Source organism: Agelaius tricolor, unplaced genomic scaffold (genome assembly GCF_023055355.1).
Source record: "Agelaius tricolor isolate 1412-34295 unplaced genomic scaffold, bAgeTri1.0.p SCAF_3, whole genome shotgun sequence".
In the NCBI taxonomy this organism is placed as follows: Eukaryota; Metazoa; Chordata; class Aves; order Passeriformes; family Icteridae; genus Agelaius; species Agelaius tricolor.
In genome coordinates, this window is record NW_027269263.1 from 33,034,554 (window position 1) to 33,055,749 (window position 21,196).

General features: G+C 38.5%; 2 protein-coding genes across 2 annotated transcripts; one reads left to right on the top strand and one right to left on the bottom strand.

The window, feature by feature from the left end:
* Positions 1-541: 541 nt before the first annotated feature.
* LOC139588699 (glioma pathogenesis-related protein 1-like) lies at positions 542-7,074 on the bottom strand. The gene is made up of 6 exons (XM_071424311.1): positions 6,883-7,074; positions 4,492-4,737; positions 3,947-4,059; positions 3,127-3,209; positions 1,320-1,346; positions 542-1,235 (listed from the first exon to the last, which is right to left on the bottom strand). The coding sequence occupies exons 1-6, from the start codon at positions 7,060-7,062 to the stop codon at positions 1,009-1,011; spliced, it is 876 nt and encodes a 291-aa protein (XP_071280412.1). The 5' UTR covers positions 7,063-7,074; the 3' UTR covers positions 542-1,008.
* A 5,637-nt stretch (positions 7,075-12,711) lies between these two features.
* On the top strand, positions 12,712-20,343 carry LOC139588267 (protein RIC-3-like). Its single transcript, XM_071423397.1, has 6 exons — positions 12,712-12,940; positions 15,417-15,622; positions 16,795-16,861; positions 17,982-18,072; positions 18,948-19,057; positions 19,662-20,343. The coding sequence occupies exons 1-6, from the start codon at positions 12,772-12,774 to the stop codon at positions 19,949-19,951; spliced, it is 933 nt and encodes a 310-aa protein (XP_071279498.1). The 5' UTR covers positions 12,712-12,771; the 3' UTR covers positions 19,952-20,343.
* The last annotated feature ends 853 nt before the right edge of the window (positions 20,344-21,196 follow it).

Consider the following 21,196-nt stretch of genomic DNA (forward strand, 5'->3'; position numbering starts at 1 on the left):
TGGGATGGCATGCTGCAATATGGCTCAGAATTTGAGTCTGTGTTCTTAAAATATTAGAACAAAGACAAAAGAGCAAAAAACAGCTTTAAATATTGATACCACAGTTATGCATTGCTAATATAAGTCAGTATCTCCTAGCTTGAAAGATTCCCCTCACTAACAAACTTATATTGGAACAGTGGGGTCAGGTTGAGGGCTAAATGTCTATTAAAACAAACTGAATCCATCAGAGGTTTGGGCTTTTTAAATGAGGCTGGGATGTTCCATTGCTAAACCAGAATCTGTCCTGGGCCCATTTCATCTTCTGTCTCTGTTTCCTGCTACCTGAAAACTCACGATGGCTGCCATCTACTCTCATTTTAGATATTTTCGCTATCTCACATCCTAAAATTAAGGTTTCCCCATTGACACCCCACCTTAATCCTTACTCTGTCAATTTTCCCTGGTATTCTTCTACTTATGGAGAACAAGGATTAATCCTGAGAGGAGAAGAATGGACTAGTACAACTGACAATAGAGAATGGACACTGAAACACATAAATAAAGCAAAGGGCAAGCTTTACTCTTGTTAATAAAAAGTAATATATACAGTTAAATCTCCATTCCTTGGGGGAAATTGTGTCTGGGATAACTGAAGGTTAATGAAGATGAATTATTGCTTCTTTTGGATACAGTGTGCCACTTCAGACATGTCTTTGTGATGCCCCAGGCTTCCAGGAGGATTGTTAGCACATGGAGGAATATCTAGTCTCTGTGGTCCCTCTAGCAACTACCCCTAGAGCTAAGAGCCTCATACAGACATAGGAACATGTTGCAGCTACTGCCAATAAATTGTATTACCTCTATGCACAGCCATTTTTATCTTGCCTTGAGTAAAGAAGCAGCCTTTCTCATGCTGGATTGCAGGGATAATGAAAGATGATAAAATGTTGGTTTTTTTTTTAAACATGTGCTCAATGTGTGAGAGTAATACAGCAGTAGGATCACAATCAGTCTCTTAATTGACCATTACTCATAAAAAAAAGTGTGTGGAAATTGCTGTTGTACTAGAAGTACAGCACCAAAACTCAATACAAGAAACAGTGGCCTTAAAATTAAAACACTAAGACAGTATTGGTTACAAGAGGGTCGTGGATGCTCAGCAGGTGGGACGTGTGGTGGCACGGGAGGCCTGGGGGGACGGGGCTGCGGTGGCTGGGGCTGTGTATCCCAATCTGGATACCAGTTGGCATAACCTAAAAGTCAGTGAAGAAACAGGTGTTGAGACCTAGTCTTAGCCATACTTACAGGAAAGCCATTAAGAACAATTTGATACGTACTTATCAGCTTCTCACGTTCTGTATTTTCTGCAAAGAGATCAGAAGAGGAAAGTAATGTGAGTACCATTCAGTGGTGGTTCTTGATGTAAAGAGGCAAGCCTTTGCACTGATGATGCCAGTTAATGCCTAGAACATCCTGCAAGGGGGAAGCAGGCCAGCAAGAGTAGGTTCCTAACTGGTGTGGAGTTCGTATTTTTTATTGAATTGAAAAAGAAACAGAAAAAATCAGCTGTATCAGGAAGCATTTGTGTTATGGAGATGAAGGAATAAAAAATAACAACAAAACATGGAATTTATTTAAAATAGTTACATATATCAAATTTAAGTAGTTACAGACAGACAAATATAACTACTTATTTATCACAGAATTATGCCTTTACTAAAATTTTGATGCATTTACAGGATTGCCTATGTGCATCCTATTGAAATTCCTCATTTGCTCTATAGGAGAAGATGGCAAAAGCAGGTGGTAGGATCTAGCACTTAACTTTTAAATTCTCTGTTCCTCCTGTCCCTGTTCCCCCTAGTCATTGAGATATTTCTAGTTTTCCTGTGATGTGCCAGTCTGAGACTTTCAGATGAGTCAGCCAGGATATTACAGAAGGAAATAAGAACACCAAATGCTCAATAATTTCTACAGCTGAATCTGTCTAGAGCCTGGCTAGTAAAAACCATCCCCATTAAACCTCTGTATAAAATTCATATTTGATTTAAGACATTGCTGCATCTCCTTTAATTACTAAGTCCCAAACTAGTCAGTGTTTTTAATAAGGTGAATTGACTAAAGGTCCACTGCTGTTTGGAGCAGACTCAGTGATGGGGTATGGGCTGTGTGTTTCCCTGCTGTGCCCACCCCCTGACACAAAGAGACCCAGCAGAGAGTCTCTCTGCCTCATTAGAGGGGAGGCAAGGAGGAGGGAGCAAGCTGAGCCCCTCACCATCACCCACTTCTCTCCCAGACCCAGGCAGCACATTTGCAGGGAACACCTCCTCCCCAGAGAGGTTTTTACTCCAACCACACTCCTTTCATTGTTGCATCTTTGCAGGGTTTGGGAGTGGGCTGTGCTGGCTCAGCTCTGCACTGGCTCCCAGCACTGGCCAAAGATCCCACAGCTGCCACAGGCCTGCTCCAAAGGGGTTACCAGTCCTTTATTAATTGCTCCTCGAGATTTGATTAAAATCCTCTCATCCCCTGAGCCTTCCAGTTACAACTGTTCATTTAATTACTTTCCACCAGCACTCTGATAACACTGAGCATAGTAGGAGAAAGATTTACAAACAAGCTCTTACTGCTGTTTTTCAGAAAACTGTGGAAGTTAGAAATAACTGTGGTTTTTAGTACAGTCTTATTATTAGCTCTGAAATACAGTTGTCTGGAAAATGTGTTAGGACACGCTAACAAGCAAAAAAGCAGAAGATACATTTCCTGTTTCTGCTGAGAGAGAAGAAATAGTGAATATTTGTTGGGGCTAAAATTTTGGATTTGACTTACTGACCAGATAAAAGGGAGAAAATAGTATAACTGATACTTCCCTTCATCAGAAACTCTGGCTTCTTCCTCTGAGAGACTTCAAAATGCAAATTATTTCAATGATTTCCTTCTTACAGTATTCCTCCCAGAGTTTGGTACTGTTGTTGCATGATGTGCTTATCATGCGTAGACTAAAAAGTAAACTAAAGTAGTAGACTAAAAAGCAAATAAAAACGTGTGCAATTTTGTGCAAATTGCCTCTTTGTTGTCTTTCCACTGCTATTTATGCCACTTTTGTTTCTGTTCAATTTTCTTACATGATCACTTTGGTCTTACCACAGAGCCTGTCTACACACTTCTCGTTACTGCATCTACTGCATGGTTGTCCTTCTTTATATGGTTTTCTTGGGTAATTCCCCCTGCAAAACAGGAACAGTACTTTTTTAGCTGTCATTGAAAAGCTGTCAAGGGCAGGGAATATCCTAATCAAAAAACTGGTCATTGCAATTGTTTGAAATTCCTTTTAAATCACATTAGAGCTCTCACTGGCATGGGGAGCAGTTGACTCCTGCCACTGGAAATTAATGATACTTCTCAGGCAATACTGTATTATTGTAAGCATACAAGAATTTGATTCTAGCCCATCATTACCCACCTGATTATAAAAAACAAACCTGTAAAAAGTAAGTAGAAATACTGCAAGGTACCAGATCAACTAGGGGACTGTCTTCCTTTTACTTCTTAAATTACAATGTCTTGTTTGAAATTCGTGTAGGGCCAGAGAAAGATGTAATCTTTCGGAAGCAGAAAGATTACATCTTTCCCAATTTTCCTGCAGAGACTGAAGTTATAATAGATTTTCTCCCACTGTCTGCATTATGGTGAGTGGTGTCAGCTATGATCTGCTGTTCTGCTTTGTTTTAGAATGGGATTTTCTGCAGTACTAGCTATGTCCACTAGGTTCTGTTCCCAATGGTCAGGGGAAGTTTCCCTTGGACAAGTGACATGAGGATGTAGTTTATTTTGAAATTTGTTAAAACTGCACCCATCATTGTTGGCAGCTGATCAAATATCAGTTGGGATATTTAAAGAAAAAAAAAACCAACAAAAAAAAAAAAACAAACAAAACAAAACCCAAATGCCACAATCAACTTACGCTGGCCCATAGTCACAAACAAAATGTGCTGCTTCGAACAGTCCTGGAAAATTTTCAACTGTACTGCAGAAGTGAACTGCACAGCCAACTTTGTAACTCTCTGCCCAGACCACCTGCAGGACAAAGGGAAGTACAAAATGCACTTCAAATACTGCCAAAGCAACAGCATTAAGAGAAGGAGAAGGGAAGTAGCTCAGGGAAATTTAAATCAGCTGACACAGGAGCAACTTAACCTGAAGGGCAGCTGTGACAAATGACAGATTTGACAGCCATTTTTTCACTTATTATCTGGCTACCCTTTAAATGTGAAATTGCCAGGGGATAATCCCTTTCCACCATTACTGGAAGTAGAACTTGAGATCCCTGGGGTTCATATTTATTTCCAATCTCATGCAACAATAAACTGTGGGCTGCAAAGCCCTGCTGTAATTACTGTCCCAAAGCAATCTGTTCCAAGCCTGTGCTCAGATCTTCAGTGAAATTAGACTATATCTATATATTAGACTATATGTTAGACTATAAAGCACTGGGCATGTAAGACTCACCTGAGTGTAGTGACCACACATGTCAGTACATATGTTGGTGCTGAAATCATAGCTGCTGACTTCATTAAACCAGGACCTGAGAGCTGCCTCCACAGAGAAGATGCGGGCTGTGCCAGTCCAGATGTTCTCTCCAACAGAGTGAAAGGTGGGGTGCATTTTTCCTGGCATTTTAAGGTAGGTATTGTGCTTAAACTTGCACTTCTTTGCCCATGCTTTGGCACTCTTAGCTAAAGCAGCATCCCAGGACTGTAGAAAAGGAAGAAAACATACTATAACCTGCACTGCAGTGACTTAGCTGAATTCAGACATTTTTAAACAGAAACTTAAACGAGTTCATTTCCCCTTTTCTGCTTCCTATCCCTGCCTTCAGTTTTTATCTCACTTGACATTTCTACTCCCATAAGAATTTTCTGTCTTCTTTCTCCCTTAGCTATTGCAGGACATGCACAATCTCTCCACTGTCCTGTTGTATCTGACTTGTTAATATATTTACAGCTGGAGTGCAATCTTTAAGCTGCTACACCTGGAGGGGGTAACTGTGTGAAACTTCCAGCTGTAGAGGGTCTTGGGGGACTTTGTGCCTTGGAAATGTTGGCTGTTCAGGGATTTGCACTTGGCAATTATTACCAGACCAGATAGGAATTCTGTTCTGCTGTCCAGGACAGAAGGAAGAGTCACAGCTGCTCCCTTCCTCAGCTCCTTCTTCCTCTTTTCCCTCCTCAGCAGATGGACAAAGCAAATAAAAGACTAACTCATCTCTGCTGGGCTGAGAAGGAAACACTCCCATACAAACCAGTCTGGCAGACTTGCAGATTTTACGTTGACAGGTAAAGTTCAGTACAGGGAAATTCAAGTTAAGGGATGTGAAAAAAAATTGAGTTCATGTTCCTAATAACAGGTTTGGAGATGGCTATTACCACTTGAAAGTAGTAGACTAAAAAGCAAACAAAGTATTAAAACTCTTTGCAAAGGAATGGAGAATAAAACCACACAAATAATCACACTTCTGCACAACAGAAGTCCTGTTAAATGCTGGGTGCAGCACAGCACCCCACCACTGGAAAGGTACACTAGAACTAGGAAGGCCAGAGAGAACTTGGAATAGGATGATCATCTTCTAGTTCAGAGAGCTTTCATATAGCAACAGAGAGTGCTCTGCAGCTTCAGAGACATCTGGACATCTTGTGTGAAATAGTAAATAAGAAGCATCAACTTGTATCTTCCAATACAAAGACCAGACACTATTAAGTGAAGCTAGGCATTAACAGACCCAAATCAAACACAAGAAAATAGCTTCGCACAACCTGTAGTTAGTCTCTGCAGCCCTTTGCCATGAGATGATAGAAATTATAGAAACTTTTATGACCTCAAGGCTGAAAAAAAAATAAAAAAAAAAATCCATTAAGAGCTTGTAAGTACCGTGATTGGTACACCTTGCAAGTACACCTTTGATTCAAGAGGTTTAAATATATTTGTCCTGCTGTTATTCCAGAATTGCTGGGTCTTTTTTCTGAGCAGGTAAGTTTACTCTTTTGCACTAGCTTTTTTACATTAAACATTGTTTTTAACATGGCAGGAATTAAAGTCCCCGGTACTCTGAATCTCATTCCTTTACTGTGAGTTTCCATTCGCAGAAATGATTCATACTCTGCATGTGGTTATGCATTTAACTTCCTTTCCAGATATGCAGTGCTGCTGGAGGGCTCAGAGAACTGACATGCACTGGCTGGGGTTACCTTCCTCAGCTAGCTATACACATCTTTCCTTATGTATTCCACTGAACAACATGCGACTTACCCATAACCTGTTCTGATATTCGCTGTATTTGTAGCAAGTTCTTCTTTTCAGCCTAGATATTACTATCCCTACTCTTCAAACCCTGCTACAGCAAATGAAGATCAGGTATCTAAATGGCTGTCCTGGAAAATCCCTTTATTCAACACATGTTCTAGATTAGAAGAAACAAGAAGAGATGATAGATTTTCAACAAATCCTGTTGCAGACTGCCTACTCAGAAACTTTTTAAAAAGTCAAACAACTTCCATGTATGAAACCTGACCTGATATAAACCAGATTATTATCTCTCTTAGAAAGAGGTAGATGACATACTGAGAACTGAACACTATTTTTTGCAATACACCCTTTGCTCTGACCGAAGTTGAGAGTAGCTAAATCTTGTGCTAAAAAAAGAAATTCCCTTCAAATTATTAAAAATTGAACAATACCGTGCTAATTAATGTAATTTCTATTTCATACAAAGAACCAACATATATGTTACAGAAATCATTAACTGAAGTGGAAAGAATATCAGAGTAGAAATGAAGAATAAGGTGGGCTAAATTAGCAGCCCAATCTATAATAATTTCAAAAAGGTCACAAACCCCACCTTACCATGCGAAACATATTGCTGGCTGGTGGATTCACTTTGGATCGAAATGTGTTGTGAGCTCTCACACAATCTGCAATGAACTTTGCATCTTCTATGTCAGGCAAGGGATATTGCAGATAAGCATGAATGCAACTGAAGAAATCCAGTAAGAGCAATGCAGCAAAGAAAAATGTGATTCTCATAATTCACCAGTGTTTTTTCATAAGTTTTAAAATGAAAAATCTCTTAGGTGGAGATGATACCGGCAAGCAGTTTTTCGGAGGCTGTCCTCTGGGTGTGGAAGCACTTGAAAGTGTCAAACAGGAAGTGAAGAGCAATTGCTTAATCAGGTACAACTCTATCTGACATCATAGCTGGCAGTCAAAGGTAAAGCATGAAACCTGCCATGCATATCAGCAAGGAGCAGCACTCCAAGCATACTTCTGTCTTTTCTTTGAGTGTGCTCCATCCTGGGTGACTGCCAAACCATTCTGTGATTTTTTGTCTTATCTGAAGAGATGCTGCTGAACAGCTTTCTTAAAAACTGCATCAATCATAAAAAATGCAGCTTTTACAAAACAGAAATCTGCTATTCAGCTGATTTTCCAATAGTATTGCTTAGTCATACCAGCTTAGTTACAATTATGCTGCAGGACATTGGTTCCACATCAGAATTACTCAAGAAATAAACAGAATTAGGAAATCTGTGCTTCAGCAGGAGGAAAAAAATGGTTCCTGAACAGCACCCTGCTGCAGAACAGACATTCTGGCCTGGTTTGGCGTGTAACAAAAAATAAAATTTGGAAATCCCAGGCTTGAGTATGTGTTGATTCTCTCCTCCTTAGTTATTTGCTATTACCTGCTGGCCTGAAATCACTGGAGCAGCTTCCTGTGCTCCTGGAGAGCAGCTACAGGATTAGCACTCCTGGCATAACATTCCAAGTCTGATCACTTCTCAGGGCAGTAGGATGGTATGTGTTGGCATTTGTATTGTCTCCCCAACTGTTCTACAAGCTGGCTGAATTTTTTTTTCAAACCTAAGCCAAACTGTACAAATATGCAAGAGCATAAGAAGAACCATATGTTTTAAGAGCTATGGTCTTGTAACCTAGTTTTAGGTAGGTTTATAGGGAAAATTTGTTGCAAATAGATTGCGAAATGTTAATGGATCTCATTCCCTGCTTAGTTTTGCTGGTCAGACTTAATGTGAACTATGATTATATTACAACTACATGAAGTTTGCACAAAAACACTAAAACTGCACCATATAACAGTACAGTGATCTTGCACTTATATATGCATGCAGTTGAAATTCTGTGTTTGGAAAATGAATGGAGATTTTATGCAGTAGGAAATTTTGATGGGCCCAGGATAGTCCAGGTTATAAAATGCTTTCTTGCATTTCTGGCTCCATCTAGTGACTCTATCTATAATTAAAGCAGAAATTCAGCCTGCCCCCGAGCATCTATGGTATTTTCCCAATAGAGTTTTAGACTTTTGCCAGCATTAAGCAGTGGATCTCAACTATTAAGTTTTGGGATTTGAATTGCACATTATAGCATTATAGCACATTTGGATAGCACAGTCTGGACAATACAAGCCATTGCCTACCCACAGATCTCAAGTGAAATTTAGAACCATGAGCTGGAAACATGCAAGAAGATTTACAGCCTCATAATTTTGAAAAATCCCCCATGTTTACATCCCACTTTTGCACTTCGGACATGCTTTTAGTTCAAAATGGCTGGAAAAACAAAATCTCAGATTTTTAATTTTTCTCTAATGTTCTATTTAGCTAGAGGACTAAAAACTGGTGAATTACAGCCTATTACAGATATCCACAATGCCTGGGAGTCTGTGAAATTACATTTAATTTTGTTCTCAAGTCATCAACTTCCCCACAGTATTGTTCCTTTTGTTTGGGAGAGAAGGTCTGACCTTGACTTACTAGGTTCATTTGAACAAATGGGGTGGGTCTGCTGGGTTTTCTTATTCCATCCACAGGATTAGGCAGCTGCAAGATCACTTGGTCTTCCAGACCTTTGAATAAACCAATATTCTGACATGCATTGCTGCTGCTATTACACAATGGCACCTCAGGGCAGAAAACAGATTATGGGACAGGACAGTGGTGGTATTGAAATTCCACAAGAATTATTCTGTAAGACACCATTTTATGTTCATTAAAAGCTAAACAATCCTAAAATTATTTTGTAATAATGAGGCTCTAAACAGTTTCACAATTAACAGAGGAGGCCATTAGTATGTGGCTGGACTGCAGATAGTTTTACTGTAATTTTGAAGTTATCTGGATGACTACTCCTGTAAACTTAAGTGCAAAAGCCTTGGCACTGCAAATTTTTAGACCAAAAAGCTTTACCTGCCAAACTTAAGAGAAGACAGGCATTATAGTCGAGGCATCTGCTTTTTCTTAGGAGATTCCTCCAATACCTTCTGCACATGACTAACCAAACTGTATTGAATTCAGGTAAAAATGTTTAATTCTATACCTAGAACACCTGAATGATCATACATTCCATTTCTGGAAGCCATGCATAGTAGCTCTAGTCAGTATGGGAGTATCTCTCCAGTAGGAATTGTACAGGTCTCAGGCAGACAAACTGACTCGAACATTCCCAAAAGTTTTCTCTCTTCAATTATAAATGAAAGAAGCTGTTGTGTTCATCAAACATAACCATTTTTTTGAAAAGGATCTTAATATTTTAAGTGCTGTTACCTTAATACTGGGTTAAGGACTAAGCATTTCAGAGGCCTTTATGTAATAGCCTCACATACGTTTTTGAGATTTCTACCATCTTGAGATTCCAGTGTTGTGGCTCTCTTAACAGGTCTACACAGCCCATCCATTTATGGGTCATAAATTTTGCCCATTTTCAATTTTGTGTCTGAGTCTTCAAAAACACGACTGCTCCTGGATCATGCATGGTCTCGATTGTCAATTCTGATGTCCACAGTGTTAACCCATGTACACTGTTTGTTGTTTCTGGTGATTAGTTTCCTTTGTAATTTTCCCTTAAATGTTGCCTGAAATGAATGAATGTTTGGATATGACTTAACTGTGTATAATAGGAAAGAAGCAAACAATCAAGGGAAAGAAAGTTTAGATGTGAACATCACTCTAAGAGAAATGTGCAAAACCCTCCAGAATTTTATGCAGACAAGGTTGAATTGCAATTATTTAAATGTAAAAACTACCTTGCTAGGTAACTTTTCATAATTTATTGTGCCACAGAAATAATGAAAAATACTTTCCTATGATACTGTCTACTTCTAGCCTTCTAAATAAACAACAAAACTTAAATCCTCCAGCCTCACTTTTGGTTTTGTTATAGGCAGAACCAGGGGCAGAAAACAAGAATTAACACTTGAAGAGAAATAAGCGAGAAAAGACAAAAAGAAGTGAAAGGAAAATGCTCCACAAATGATTCTAGTAACTTTTGGTATTTTCATTTCACAATCCAAAGCTTACTAAAAAATAATCTTGTCGATACCATTGTGTCTGGTAACACAGTGGTAGCACAGTATTTTCCTCTGTAATTTACATGGAGAGCAGTCTAAGCATCTTTGAACACTGAGATAAGAAATTGAAGAGCTACTTTTACTAGATAAGATCTACTTGACATTAAAATTATCATCTGTTTTAGATCAGTGAAATATCATGTATTTGCTCATAGATAAAACTGAATCTATTGCAAAGCTTATTTTTTCAAAATGGGAATGAATAATTACACTTAAAATATTAAATGTTCAAAAGAAACCTTTACTTTCTCAGCAGCATTAAGTTTCTCTGAATTACTACTGAGAAATTGGAATATAATAAATTTTGATGTTGATGTTGATTTTTTTCCTTTTCTTTTTTATGAGAATTGTAAGGAAAAAAATTACTTTGGCTGGATTTTATCCTTCTATTGACATTTTTACTAAGTAATACCCACAGACATTCTGCAATTACTGTGATTACTTTGAATGGCATCTCCAGAATTATAGAATACTGAACTGTGTGGCTTGGTAACTAGACAACTGGAAATTATTATTTTATAAAGTTCATGTAGCAATCATGCAGTGAAATGAGAAGTGAGGCTTTCAGTGAGGTCGATGTGTGGAAAAGAAGAGAGAATTATTGTCCAAGGTACTGAGGTGAGGCAGTGCAGGGGTAAGACAGTACAGTCATTGCTTGATGTTAAAAAAGACAGTGAGGCACCAGTTGCACCCATATGGACACCTCTGTGTTATTTACAGATGGTACTGATTTACATGGTAGGCACTACCCAGGACATTTTACCACAGACAACTCTTACTTGAATGAAACAACCACAAACCTTAGTACAGTTCCGCACTACGCAAATTAAAAATCTGACCTCACCATACCAAATTAACGGCATCAGCAACATCAAAAACTTCATGACCTCCAATCCAAGTATTCTCTCCAACAGATGTGAAATTAGGATGGTACAGAAGTTTCTTACTTAAGTATATGTTATGCTCAAAAATGCATCCATTTGTCTATGTCCTTGCAGTGTGTGCCAAAGCTGCATCCCAAGTCTACAAAGCGCGAAAGGTGAAATAGTTGTGCAATGCTGAGTTACAACAAAATCTTAATCAGATAAAACCAGTCAGCAATAAACAGATAAATATCAAACACTGGAGTTTCATAAAGAAATACTTTCCCTTATTTGGGCAAGTACCTGTGGTTGATTTTATTTGACTTTTCCTATTGCAGTACAGAAATATGAGCTAGTTTAATTAGACAAGTTTTTCCTCCTTTCACTGTTGGAAATTAACTTTGTAAGAGCGCTTGATAGCAACTGAAAAGATATTTTAAATGCATTTTTTTCTTCAGGCAAGGAATAGCTGGCATGCTAATTAAACACAAAACTTTTTGGATTTTATTGTTGAACAGTGCGTTAAGGATTTTGATTTGATGCACAAAAATTAATTCAAAGTAAAATGCACCGATATTTTAGATTCAATAGTACAAATATTTTAAGTATTTTTAAGACAGCCTCTAGAAACAAATATTTGCTCTTCCTATGCTACAGCTTTAAATACACATCAGGGCATTTTGCAAGGACAGCTTCATGAGGTAAACGTACCAATTCCTGGCCAGTAACTCATTCTAATACCTCTTCCTTCTTTGCAGCTGATTTCTGAACGTGAACAATCTTCTGTATTTGCCTTCCAGTCACGACTGTGTCAGAAAGTTCACCATTAAAGTACCCAGTTCTATATCTTAATAGAAGATGCTGTGATTTATTGCTTAGGTTTACCACTGCTCTTACATTTCACTTCACTCTTAGTTTCTTTACAATTTACAATTGTAAAACTTTACAATTTACTCCACTGGCTGCTGATACTCTTTCCTCCCTAAGGCCTTTGGTTTTCTTCAACCCATACTTTCCATCATAACTTTTCCTGGGTTTCCTATTCCTGAGCATTTAAAACCGTGTGTGGTGTCTTTTGCAAACTTCACCACTTCCCAAATCACCACCCCTCCCCCTATCTGCCAGTTCATCCAACCAAAGGACATTCTTTGCTGGATAAATGCGTGCTCCAAGCGCGCTCAGGATGCTCATCATTTAGCTGCCCATTGCTAACATGTTCCTCTTGTGGCACTAGGCGGGCTAAACATCAAACATCTGCTTTTTCTGCATCTTCTTCACTTCTGTTTAACCCTTTCCAGCAAAAATTTTCATTTGCCAGCGGAAGTGCCCTTCAGCGATAGGAGTGCAGTCACACGTTTGCCCCTGAGGGAGAGCCGGCTGCCGCGGGCGGGGCTCGGGGCCGCGCCGGGCCGGGCTGGGCCGGGCCGGGCCGTGCCGCGGGGCGCCGCCGGGGGCGCTGTGGCGCGGGGCGCGGCCCGGCCGCGGGAAGGCGGCGGGCAGGCGGCGGCCATGGCGCTGTCGGCCGTGCAGCAGGTGCTGGTCTCGGCGGTGCTGGTGCTCTGCGTCTTCGTCGTCATGCCCAGGATGTTCGGGGGAGGAGGTGGCGGGCGGCCCGGCCGGTTCCCGCGGGGCGGCAAGGCCGGCCCCGGCCATTACGATCCCCGTCAGCACGGCAGAGGTAGGAGCCGGGGCGGTGCCGCGGCCGGAGTTCCGTGCGGGAGGCGCCGCGGGCTCGGGCGGGCTCGAAGGGAACCCCAGGATCCGAGGGGGACGTGCCCTCGTCCGGCGGGGAGCTCCCGGTGTACACGGGCTGTGGACGGAGAGGCCTGGTCAGAGCGCTTCGAGCTGGCCTGTGTGCGCCTGAAACACCTCCACCTCCTGCGGTGTTTTGCTGGTCCGGTTCGCCGGGGCTTCGGGCTTTGTGTTGTCTTACAAAACTGCTCTTAAGTGCAGGAAGCACCCGGTAATTGTTAGTGCCGAGCGGTGTGACGAGCAATGCCCGCGGGGCCACAATCGAACAAAACCGAGAGGTGTCACTGGGAAAAATCAATTGCAATCAGGAAACCGAGTGTTACTGTTAGTAAATATACGCACAGTCATACCAAATCTGTCCGGCAGTATATGAGAAAAGAGTCCAAGACGCTTGTTTAGAAAAGGTATCAATGAATGGGTTACAGAGTTTACTACTTGTAGGAGCTATAGTGGTATCCATGTATGTTAAGCCATGTCAGTGCATGTCACGATTTAGCTCAAGGTCGAAGGGTACACCTTAGTTTTTGACAATCACTGAATGCCACCTTTTGTGAGGTAGCTGTGTGATTCATTGATGCCTTCCGAGGTGTTTCAAACCAAGAGACAGCTAGTTGCTGTAATCGTCCAAATGTGTCTGTGCTTTTCCCTGCTGGCAGAAAAATGGAGGCTTGAGCTGCTACCATGTTCTTCCCACCTGATATCAAACTTACAGTGCTTCATAAGCTCTTGCCTGGCCTGTTTCGCCTGATTATTTTTTATTTATAAGGTAGCTGTATATTCCCTACAGATCAAATTATTTTAAAACCAAATCCTAAAAAAAACCCCAAAACCACTTCACATGCCTGTGATTCTACTGAAGTACTGGCCCAGCACTGAGTAAAATAAATTTCAGACAGATCTCCTATTGTCATCTCTCTCGGTGGTTCTTTTGTCCTGGTTGGCTAGTAACTCACTTTGCCGTTTCTTCTGCGGGATAAACTTGGTGCGGGACACTGGATCTCCACTAGGATTCAACATTCCTCCTCTCCACCCTGAGGGTATTTCCCTTGCCACACTCTTATTTGCATGATCTGTAGAAATCTTGTTCATCTGTGATAGTAAATATTTTAGTAAAACTACTTATTTACTTTAAAAACAAATAGAACTTAAAATAGGGGGAAAGGTGAGTGTAAATGTAAAACTAGGAATCAGTATGAAACACTCTGAAAGGTGGAAAAAATATAAAATGTGTTTTCCAGTTTAGTTAGTGCAAGTTTAGTGAGTTTAGCAAGTCTAAATCTACTTGTCCTGAAAGGACTATGCCTGCTTGAATTTGCACTGAATGATGAAGGTAGCTTGAGTTCTGATTGTATCAGCTAGAGCATTGAGGTTTTGTGTAACATTAATTTTTTCTCTATCTGATTGTGGCTGTACTTTGCACACTTGAGTTACATTACTGTGAGTTCCCGAAATGCCACTGTTACAGTATTAATTGATAAGCAGTGATTTGCATAATGGTCTTTTGTTTGGGAGCTTTTAAAGAATGTGAACCTTCCCATACCATACTCAGTTCTGATACATTACATTTTAAGTCTAGGCACTCGTTTGAGACATCAGTGTAAAACTCCACAATCCCCCATTCCCTGCTGTCTGTCTCTGCAAGCATCTGCATTCTTTAGCTGATGGTACTGTTCCTCATGTGCATGCCCCATGAACCCTTGATTTAACTACCAAATAACCTGTTTCCTAAGTTGAACAATGACATTGGCTGTTTTCTCATCTGCTCCCTGTTCTGGTAGGCAAATTACATGCAAAAATACTTCTGACTTCCAAGGTTGCATCTCTTGGGTATTGTATAATCTTCTCCTGCTAAATATTTGATTTGGAGAGGTACAGTACTTCTAAGCCTGTGGGAATATCCATGCAAACCTGAGTTTACTGTCAAAATAATGAAAGCAGCAGCACAGCATATTTCAACAAAACCGTTTTTTTTCCTGGGACCAGACAATTCAATTTGTAATTAACTCAGTTCCTTTGGTGCTAAGGAAAAGATATGAAGTACTGTTTTCAGCATTATCAATAGTTTCTCTGAGTATGCTTTAATTTCAAAATTTACATCTATCTTTCTGTTACATCTATCTTTGCGTGATTTGCTGAGGGTTTGCCAATGTTGCTGCGAAGAAACTTAAAAATTGTATATTAGAGAAACCAAGCTTGGCTTGAGAGTTTTTGCTGCCTAAACTGTGCATCCTGTTAATATAAGAATAATTCTTAATTTTTTAAGTGGATACAAGGCTGCCTACACCGTCTTAGAAGAGTGATGAACGAAGATGATTACACAAGAAGAAAACAATTTAATTCCAGTTGTGGACTGCTGACTTTATTTCTTACTTTGTTGTCTTTCCCTTAATTTCATTTTTAAGGTAGTCCTCAGACAGTTTATCAAGTTCACCGGAATCCAGGAAATTCTGACAGTAATACTTACCAGAGTTTTCAACAAATGAGAAACGCAATGGAAAAAGAGATCAAAAGCGAGAGAACGAGAGGAAATGGTCGAGAGTTAGCATTCACCCTCATGCCGCTGTATGCTCTTGGAGTGGGAGTGTTTGCAGCATACAAACTTCTTAAGGTAAGCCATAAGAAAAAGCATTAAATTATTGTAGTTAGGGGGAAATGTAAATTCTTGGCTTGTCTGTTTGTTTTTCTAATTCTGAGCCCATGTATAGAGTTGTCCAAAAGCCATTTCTTGCTCTGTTTGACTTTGAATGTGAAGTCCAAAGTTAAAATTTTAGCATATCTATTTCTTCTGTATGAAGACCTCTGGCTTAGGTATTTTTAGATGCTTGAAGAAATGAGAATCTTACTCACCCTGCAGCCTCTAATGAGAATCTGAGAACCTGAACAGTGCTGCTACCTGAGTCGGTAACCTAAGTCTCATCAGTGTTTCACTTCCTTTTCATTCTTCAGAATGAGATTGAGCATGGGAAGGAGGCAGACAATTCCTGCAGACCAGTGATCTTAGATTAGCAGTTAGGTAGAACAGCGAGTAGACCTGACCTTTTGTTTGGACTTCTCATGTGATCGTGCAGTTGCAACATGCAGGTTTATTCATGTTATGGGATACCTTTTCTACTATTTGTAAATTCAAAAAGGAGAGCACGTGATCGGTTGTTTTTTAAAAGGAATCAGTCTTGAAATGTATTATTTATAGTAAGAGATACACAAAGCTGAGAGTACACCTGGAATATTGTTGCTTGCCCTCAGGGAAAATAAAAATGAACAGGAGTAAGACTGGAGACAACATGCTTATTTCGGGAGTCAGTTCATGTTAATCTTGTGTATGAGAAAAATACCACAGCTTAGCAAAATGAGTATAGAGGCTGCCCAGTTTAGTACAAGATTTAAAAATCATGAAAACCATATTTTGGGTGTTGCAATTCTTTACGCTTGGGCTTGTGGGATTAAAATGTAAATATTTTTATGATAGTTTCTTTATTACTTTAAGAAATAAATTCTATATCGTAATTAATGATAGGAGACTGGATCCAGTAACCTAGAAGGTTTCTTCTGTTTCTTTTTGAAATAGCAACTGCTTTCTTTTAGAGCTTTTCCAGTCATGTTGTGTTTGCTTTAAATCAGAAATGTTAGTTTAAGACTAGATGAGACATCACAGAAGAAAAGTTTCATTAATGTAGCACATTTTTATGGTTGCTGTTTACTTTCACTAAAGTTCTAAATGCAATTTTGTTTTTAGTACACAAATAGTGATGAAGTTGTTTATCTTGATTGTATTTTTTAAAGATGAAGTCACATGAAGAAAGTCACTCCAAAAAGGAAAAAAGTACAGAAGACAAGGCCAAGGAAACAGGTAAGATACCCATTCAGAATGCATATGTTCAACAAAAATGCTTATTTCCTACTGGAAGAAAACATGTTTTCATTGATGCAATCGAGCTAAATGAAGACAATCTCTCAAATTACTGAGAGCAGTTAGGAATCTACAAATACCCACTTCGTTATTTGATATGTTTGAAATGCTTGTTTGAGGTTTTTTTAATTCTCCAGATGTAATGCTGTTTAAAACAACTGTAGTAATGCAGCATGATTCTCTGACTCTAAAATGTCTGATGTTTTTCTCACTTAAGATCTCTTCAGTTTTCTTCAGTTTAACTGGGATATAATTAAATAAAAATAAATAGGGTATTTAAAAATAATATAATGATCTCGTTTAGAACTGAACCGTATTGATAGTGGAAGAGTGTGGCTAAACAATTAAGAGACCAGTTATGGTTTCTAGGCCAAATGACAAACCTATCACAAACATTCAAAGTTGATGCTGTTTTCATACCTTTTCCTCCCTTTGATAGGCACATTTTTAGTGAATTAAACAACTAGCAGCATCTTTTGGTGTCTGTGTACACCAAGTGTGTAATGAGGCTCAGCAGTGATTTGCCACACAGGCTACTCATCATCCTTGTGTGTTGCATTCTTCTTTCTTCTAAGTTTAATTGTATTTTAGGACTTCTCTTGATTCTAGTGCACTTAGCATTAAATATAATTGTAAGGTGTGAATAGAAGAACACATGAAAGCATATTATGTATAAATACAGTACTTCCATCTCAGGAAGTCTTGCAGCTGCATAGTTATTGAGACTGGGAAGGTGAGCTGCACATTCTTGCTCAGTTTCTACAAAGTGCCCTCTGTTTGGGCACTATTGGGGATAGGTTAATGGGTGGAAGGGACTTCTGTTCACACATAATAAGGCTTCTGTTCTTACCCCCACCATTCCCTTTTCATATTGTCAAATTTTTTTGATGAAAGAAGCTTTCTGGTTTTTAATCTGTCCAGTGAAAAATATAAATTAATATCCCAATGATATTGTAAAGACATTTTTACAATGCTCTTTCTCTCCTCATCCCTCTCTCCCTCCCCTCACACCTCCTTCTTTTTTTGTTGTATTGCTTTTGTTTGTGTTTGTTTTTGTTAGAGCATCAGCTTTTAGAACTGGAGCAACATCTAGCACAGACAGAGAAAATGTTAAATTCTTTATTGACTCAGTTGGATCCACTTTCAAACTGGTGAGTGTTTCTAAAAAATCTCACTCTTGTTTCCTGTATATTGAAATTTGCCAAAATGTTAACGAAGAGTTCTTAAAATGATCCTTATATATAGGTAAGGAAAGTTTTAGGAACCTTCTTTGATTGCTTACTGTTTCTGTAGCTTTTACGTAAAAATAGTCATGAAGGTACAGCTCCTTAATTTTTGTGTTTTGAAATGAATCTGTGAAGTGTGTGTATTCCAGTGAAATAGAACTTGTCTATTTTACTAGGACAAAGGAATCAGTAATATAAAAACTCCTTGTAGTTTTAGAGAAGTTCTGTTCTTAAGAAGCTAGAGCCTTACTCATCTACTAGAAATAAAAGTATCCTTGCAGTTTAATTTCTAGACTGACATCCTTCATGAAGCACAGGTTAAAACATGCAGAATTTCCTGATTGTTTCTGCAGTGTACTTCTGAACTGGATATGTGCTGAAACTATTAAACAGAAAAGTCACTGGCCAGTTTGTCTAACAAATTTCTAGTAGTGGTGGGGTGGAAAGTTAAAAAACCTTAAATGAGAAAAGCCTTCAAGCTCTAAAGTTCTACACTGGGCATTGTTGTATTACTATGGATAGTAGTACAACTTTGGATAATTGTTACTTTCAGTAGTCATTACTTGACCTTGGCCACTGAGGCTCCAAAGCCAGAGTTCAGTGAGATTCAGTAGTTGTGTGATGTAATGGCCTCCCCACTTCTCAAGAGACAGTTCTCAAAGGAAAGCTTGACCTAAACATTTCACAAACTTCACTATGGTACTTATGCACCGAAAGAAATATTGCAATAAATGTATTATTATCAAACACTCCCTTCCAAGATAATCTTTCAGCTGTTAACATTTGTCTTATTTTTCTAGTGTCAGTGCTTTAGCTTGTGAGCAGAAAGATGAAATAATGACACAGCTCCAATCAATTAGACGACTGATGAAAGAAAGTGGATTGGATAAATCAGAAAACAAGATGAAAGGTAATTTAATTTTCAGACAGATAGATAATTAAATAGTTTATATTTTAAAAGAATAAATAGATCTTACTATAATAATGTTCAGCTTCTGAGTCTTGGGTAATTTGTGTGGAATTAGTTTTATTCTGGAGGAATACCATTCTTCTTATTTGAGATGTATCCAATTTCAAATTTTTGATACATCATGATTTATTTAAGAATAGCTGCTCAAGACATTGAACTGGGATGGACCACACAGTCACATTCTGTTTTGATAAAACAGGCTTTTGGAACATCAGTTCCTAAGTAGTCTGTTAGTACTGGAGTAACTTTAGGCAAAGGATTTCCAAATGAGGACCTCAGAGGCTGTGAGTAATGCTTACATAAAACATTAAACAGCAAATTGTAAGTTAGTTTCAACTGGAGACTTTCAAGAGCTGCATGGTAGCCCAAGAGAAGTCTTAAATGTTAAGAATGGTCCATTAGAAATTTGGTGATTTTTTTGCATTATTTGAGTCTTAATAAAAGAGAAAAAAGAATTTTAAAATACTCTACTTCTAAACTGACCCTGAAATTCAGAGCCTTACCAGTAAACTTTAATTTTGGTTTTTTTTTTTTGAATTTTAAGATCTTGGACACATTTGTGATGAGAAACTTGAAGATCTCATTCAGTCGTTTGCCGAACATTCTCAAGAGAAAGAAATGGACAACAGAGAAGATGACTGTAATGAAGATTTGCTTGAGGATATTGATAATGATTACAAAATAGAAGAGCATGAATTACATAGTGAATGTGAAATGCATCAGTTGGAGCCAGATGTTGTAGAAGATGAAGAAATTATAAGCAAAGATGCCATTGAATCAGAAGAGATGGGACTGAGGAGACGCAATAGATGTGAATGGAATCTGCATATGTAAAACTTCCAAAAGCTTATGAATTCTTTTTATAATGTTGTATGCACTTTAAACTGAAATGAAGTTATGTGCACTGCTATATGCTTTAAAAAGAGGGGTGAAATACTGCCTTTGCTCGTATCTATGACAATTCTGTAACTGACTTCAGTGGCAGCAGAATTTTACTCAGGATGTTTACATATTTTTTCTATTTATTTTTTCCCTATAAAAATATTTCTGTACTCTGTATATAAGGCACTGTAATTATATCTGATGGCTCACTAAAATATTAGAATATCTTCTAATTGAGACTATAAAGAATAGATGTTTCATAAATGTTTTGTAACTAGAAAGCATTATGCCACTTGAACTGTGACTTTCTTGAGTTCATTAAAGAGCATGCACTGATGAATTCAGCTCTTGGTGGAAAAATTTTCTCTGGGAGTGTGAAAAGCAGTATGCATTAAGTCTTTGATACTCTTTCATAGTTAAGTTTCTTTATTTGGAGAGAGAAATTCAGCCATGGACACTATATGAAAATAATGATGTCTAAATTTGCAGTCTCCTGAGTAATAATGTTTAGTTTTGTATGTCAGCATAATCCCAAATATATTATACTGGATCTCTTAATTGCTTCCCCACTTGTCACTTGTTAAACTCAGCAGCTGTCTAATAACTGATTCATACCCATTAGGACTGTATCACTCTGTCACATTTATTTTAACACCATAGAATCTGACTTTTTGATTCATTTTAATACCCTTTTTTTTTTACATCAGAATTAACAGATGTGTTGCTATGTACCATTCAAGAACTGTGGGGTGTGGGATCTTTTTTCAATATAGTATGCCAACTTGATATCTGCCTTTTTAGGTCAGTATTAGGAAAAGCATTATTTTCCTTTGTCAGAATAATTTTTGTCCACCCTTTCAATATTTAATAATTTTTTTGTTCATATAATGCACACAACTATGTTACTACCAGCCTTTTATGACAGGAATTGCCTTAGAGGTAGGTCTGATAGTATGGCACTGTTACATTTTCTGTTTTATAATTGCATCGCTTTTAACTAGGCCAGTTATGATGCCTGAACTCTTCTGGCATCCTTATTCTTACAGGAAAATAGCATGTGAATTTATTTTTATGTTTTTAATGTACTGTACTTAAAGGGACTAAATTTATTATCATGTCACTCACTGAAATGGAATGAATTGTTCATTCTGGTGTAGACACATGGTATGTGTTTTGTTCTAAAAGTGGATCACACAG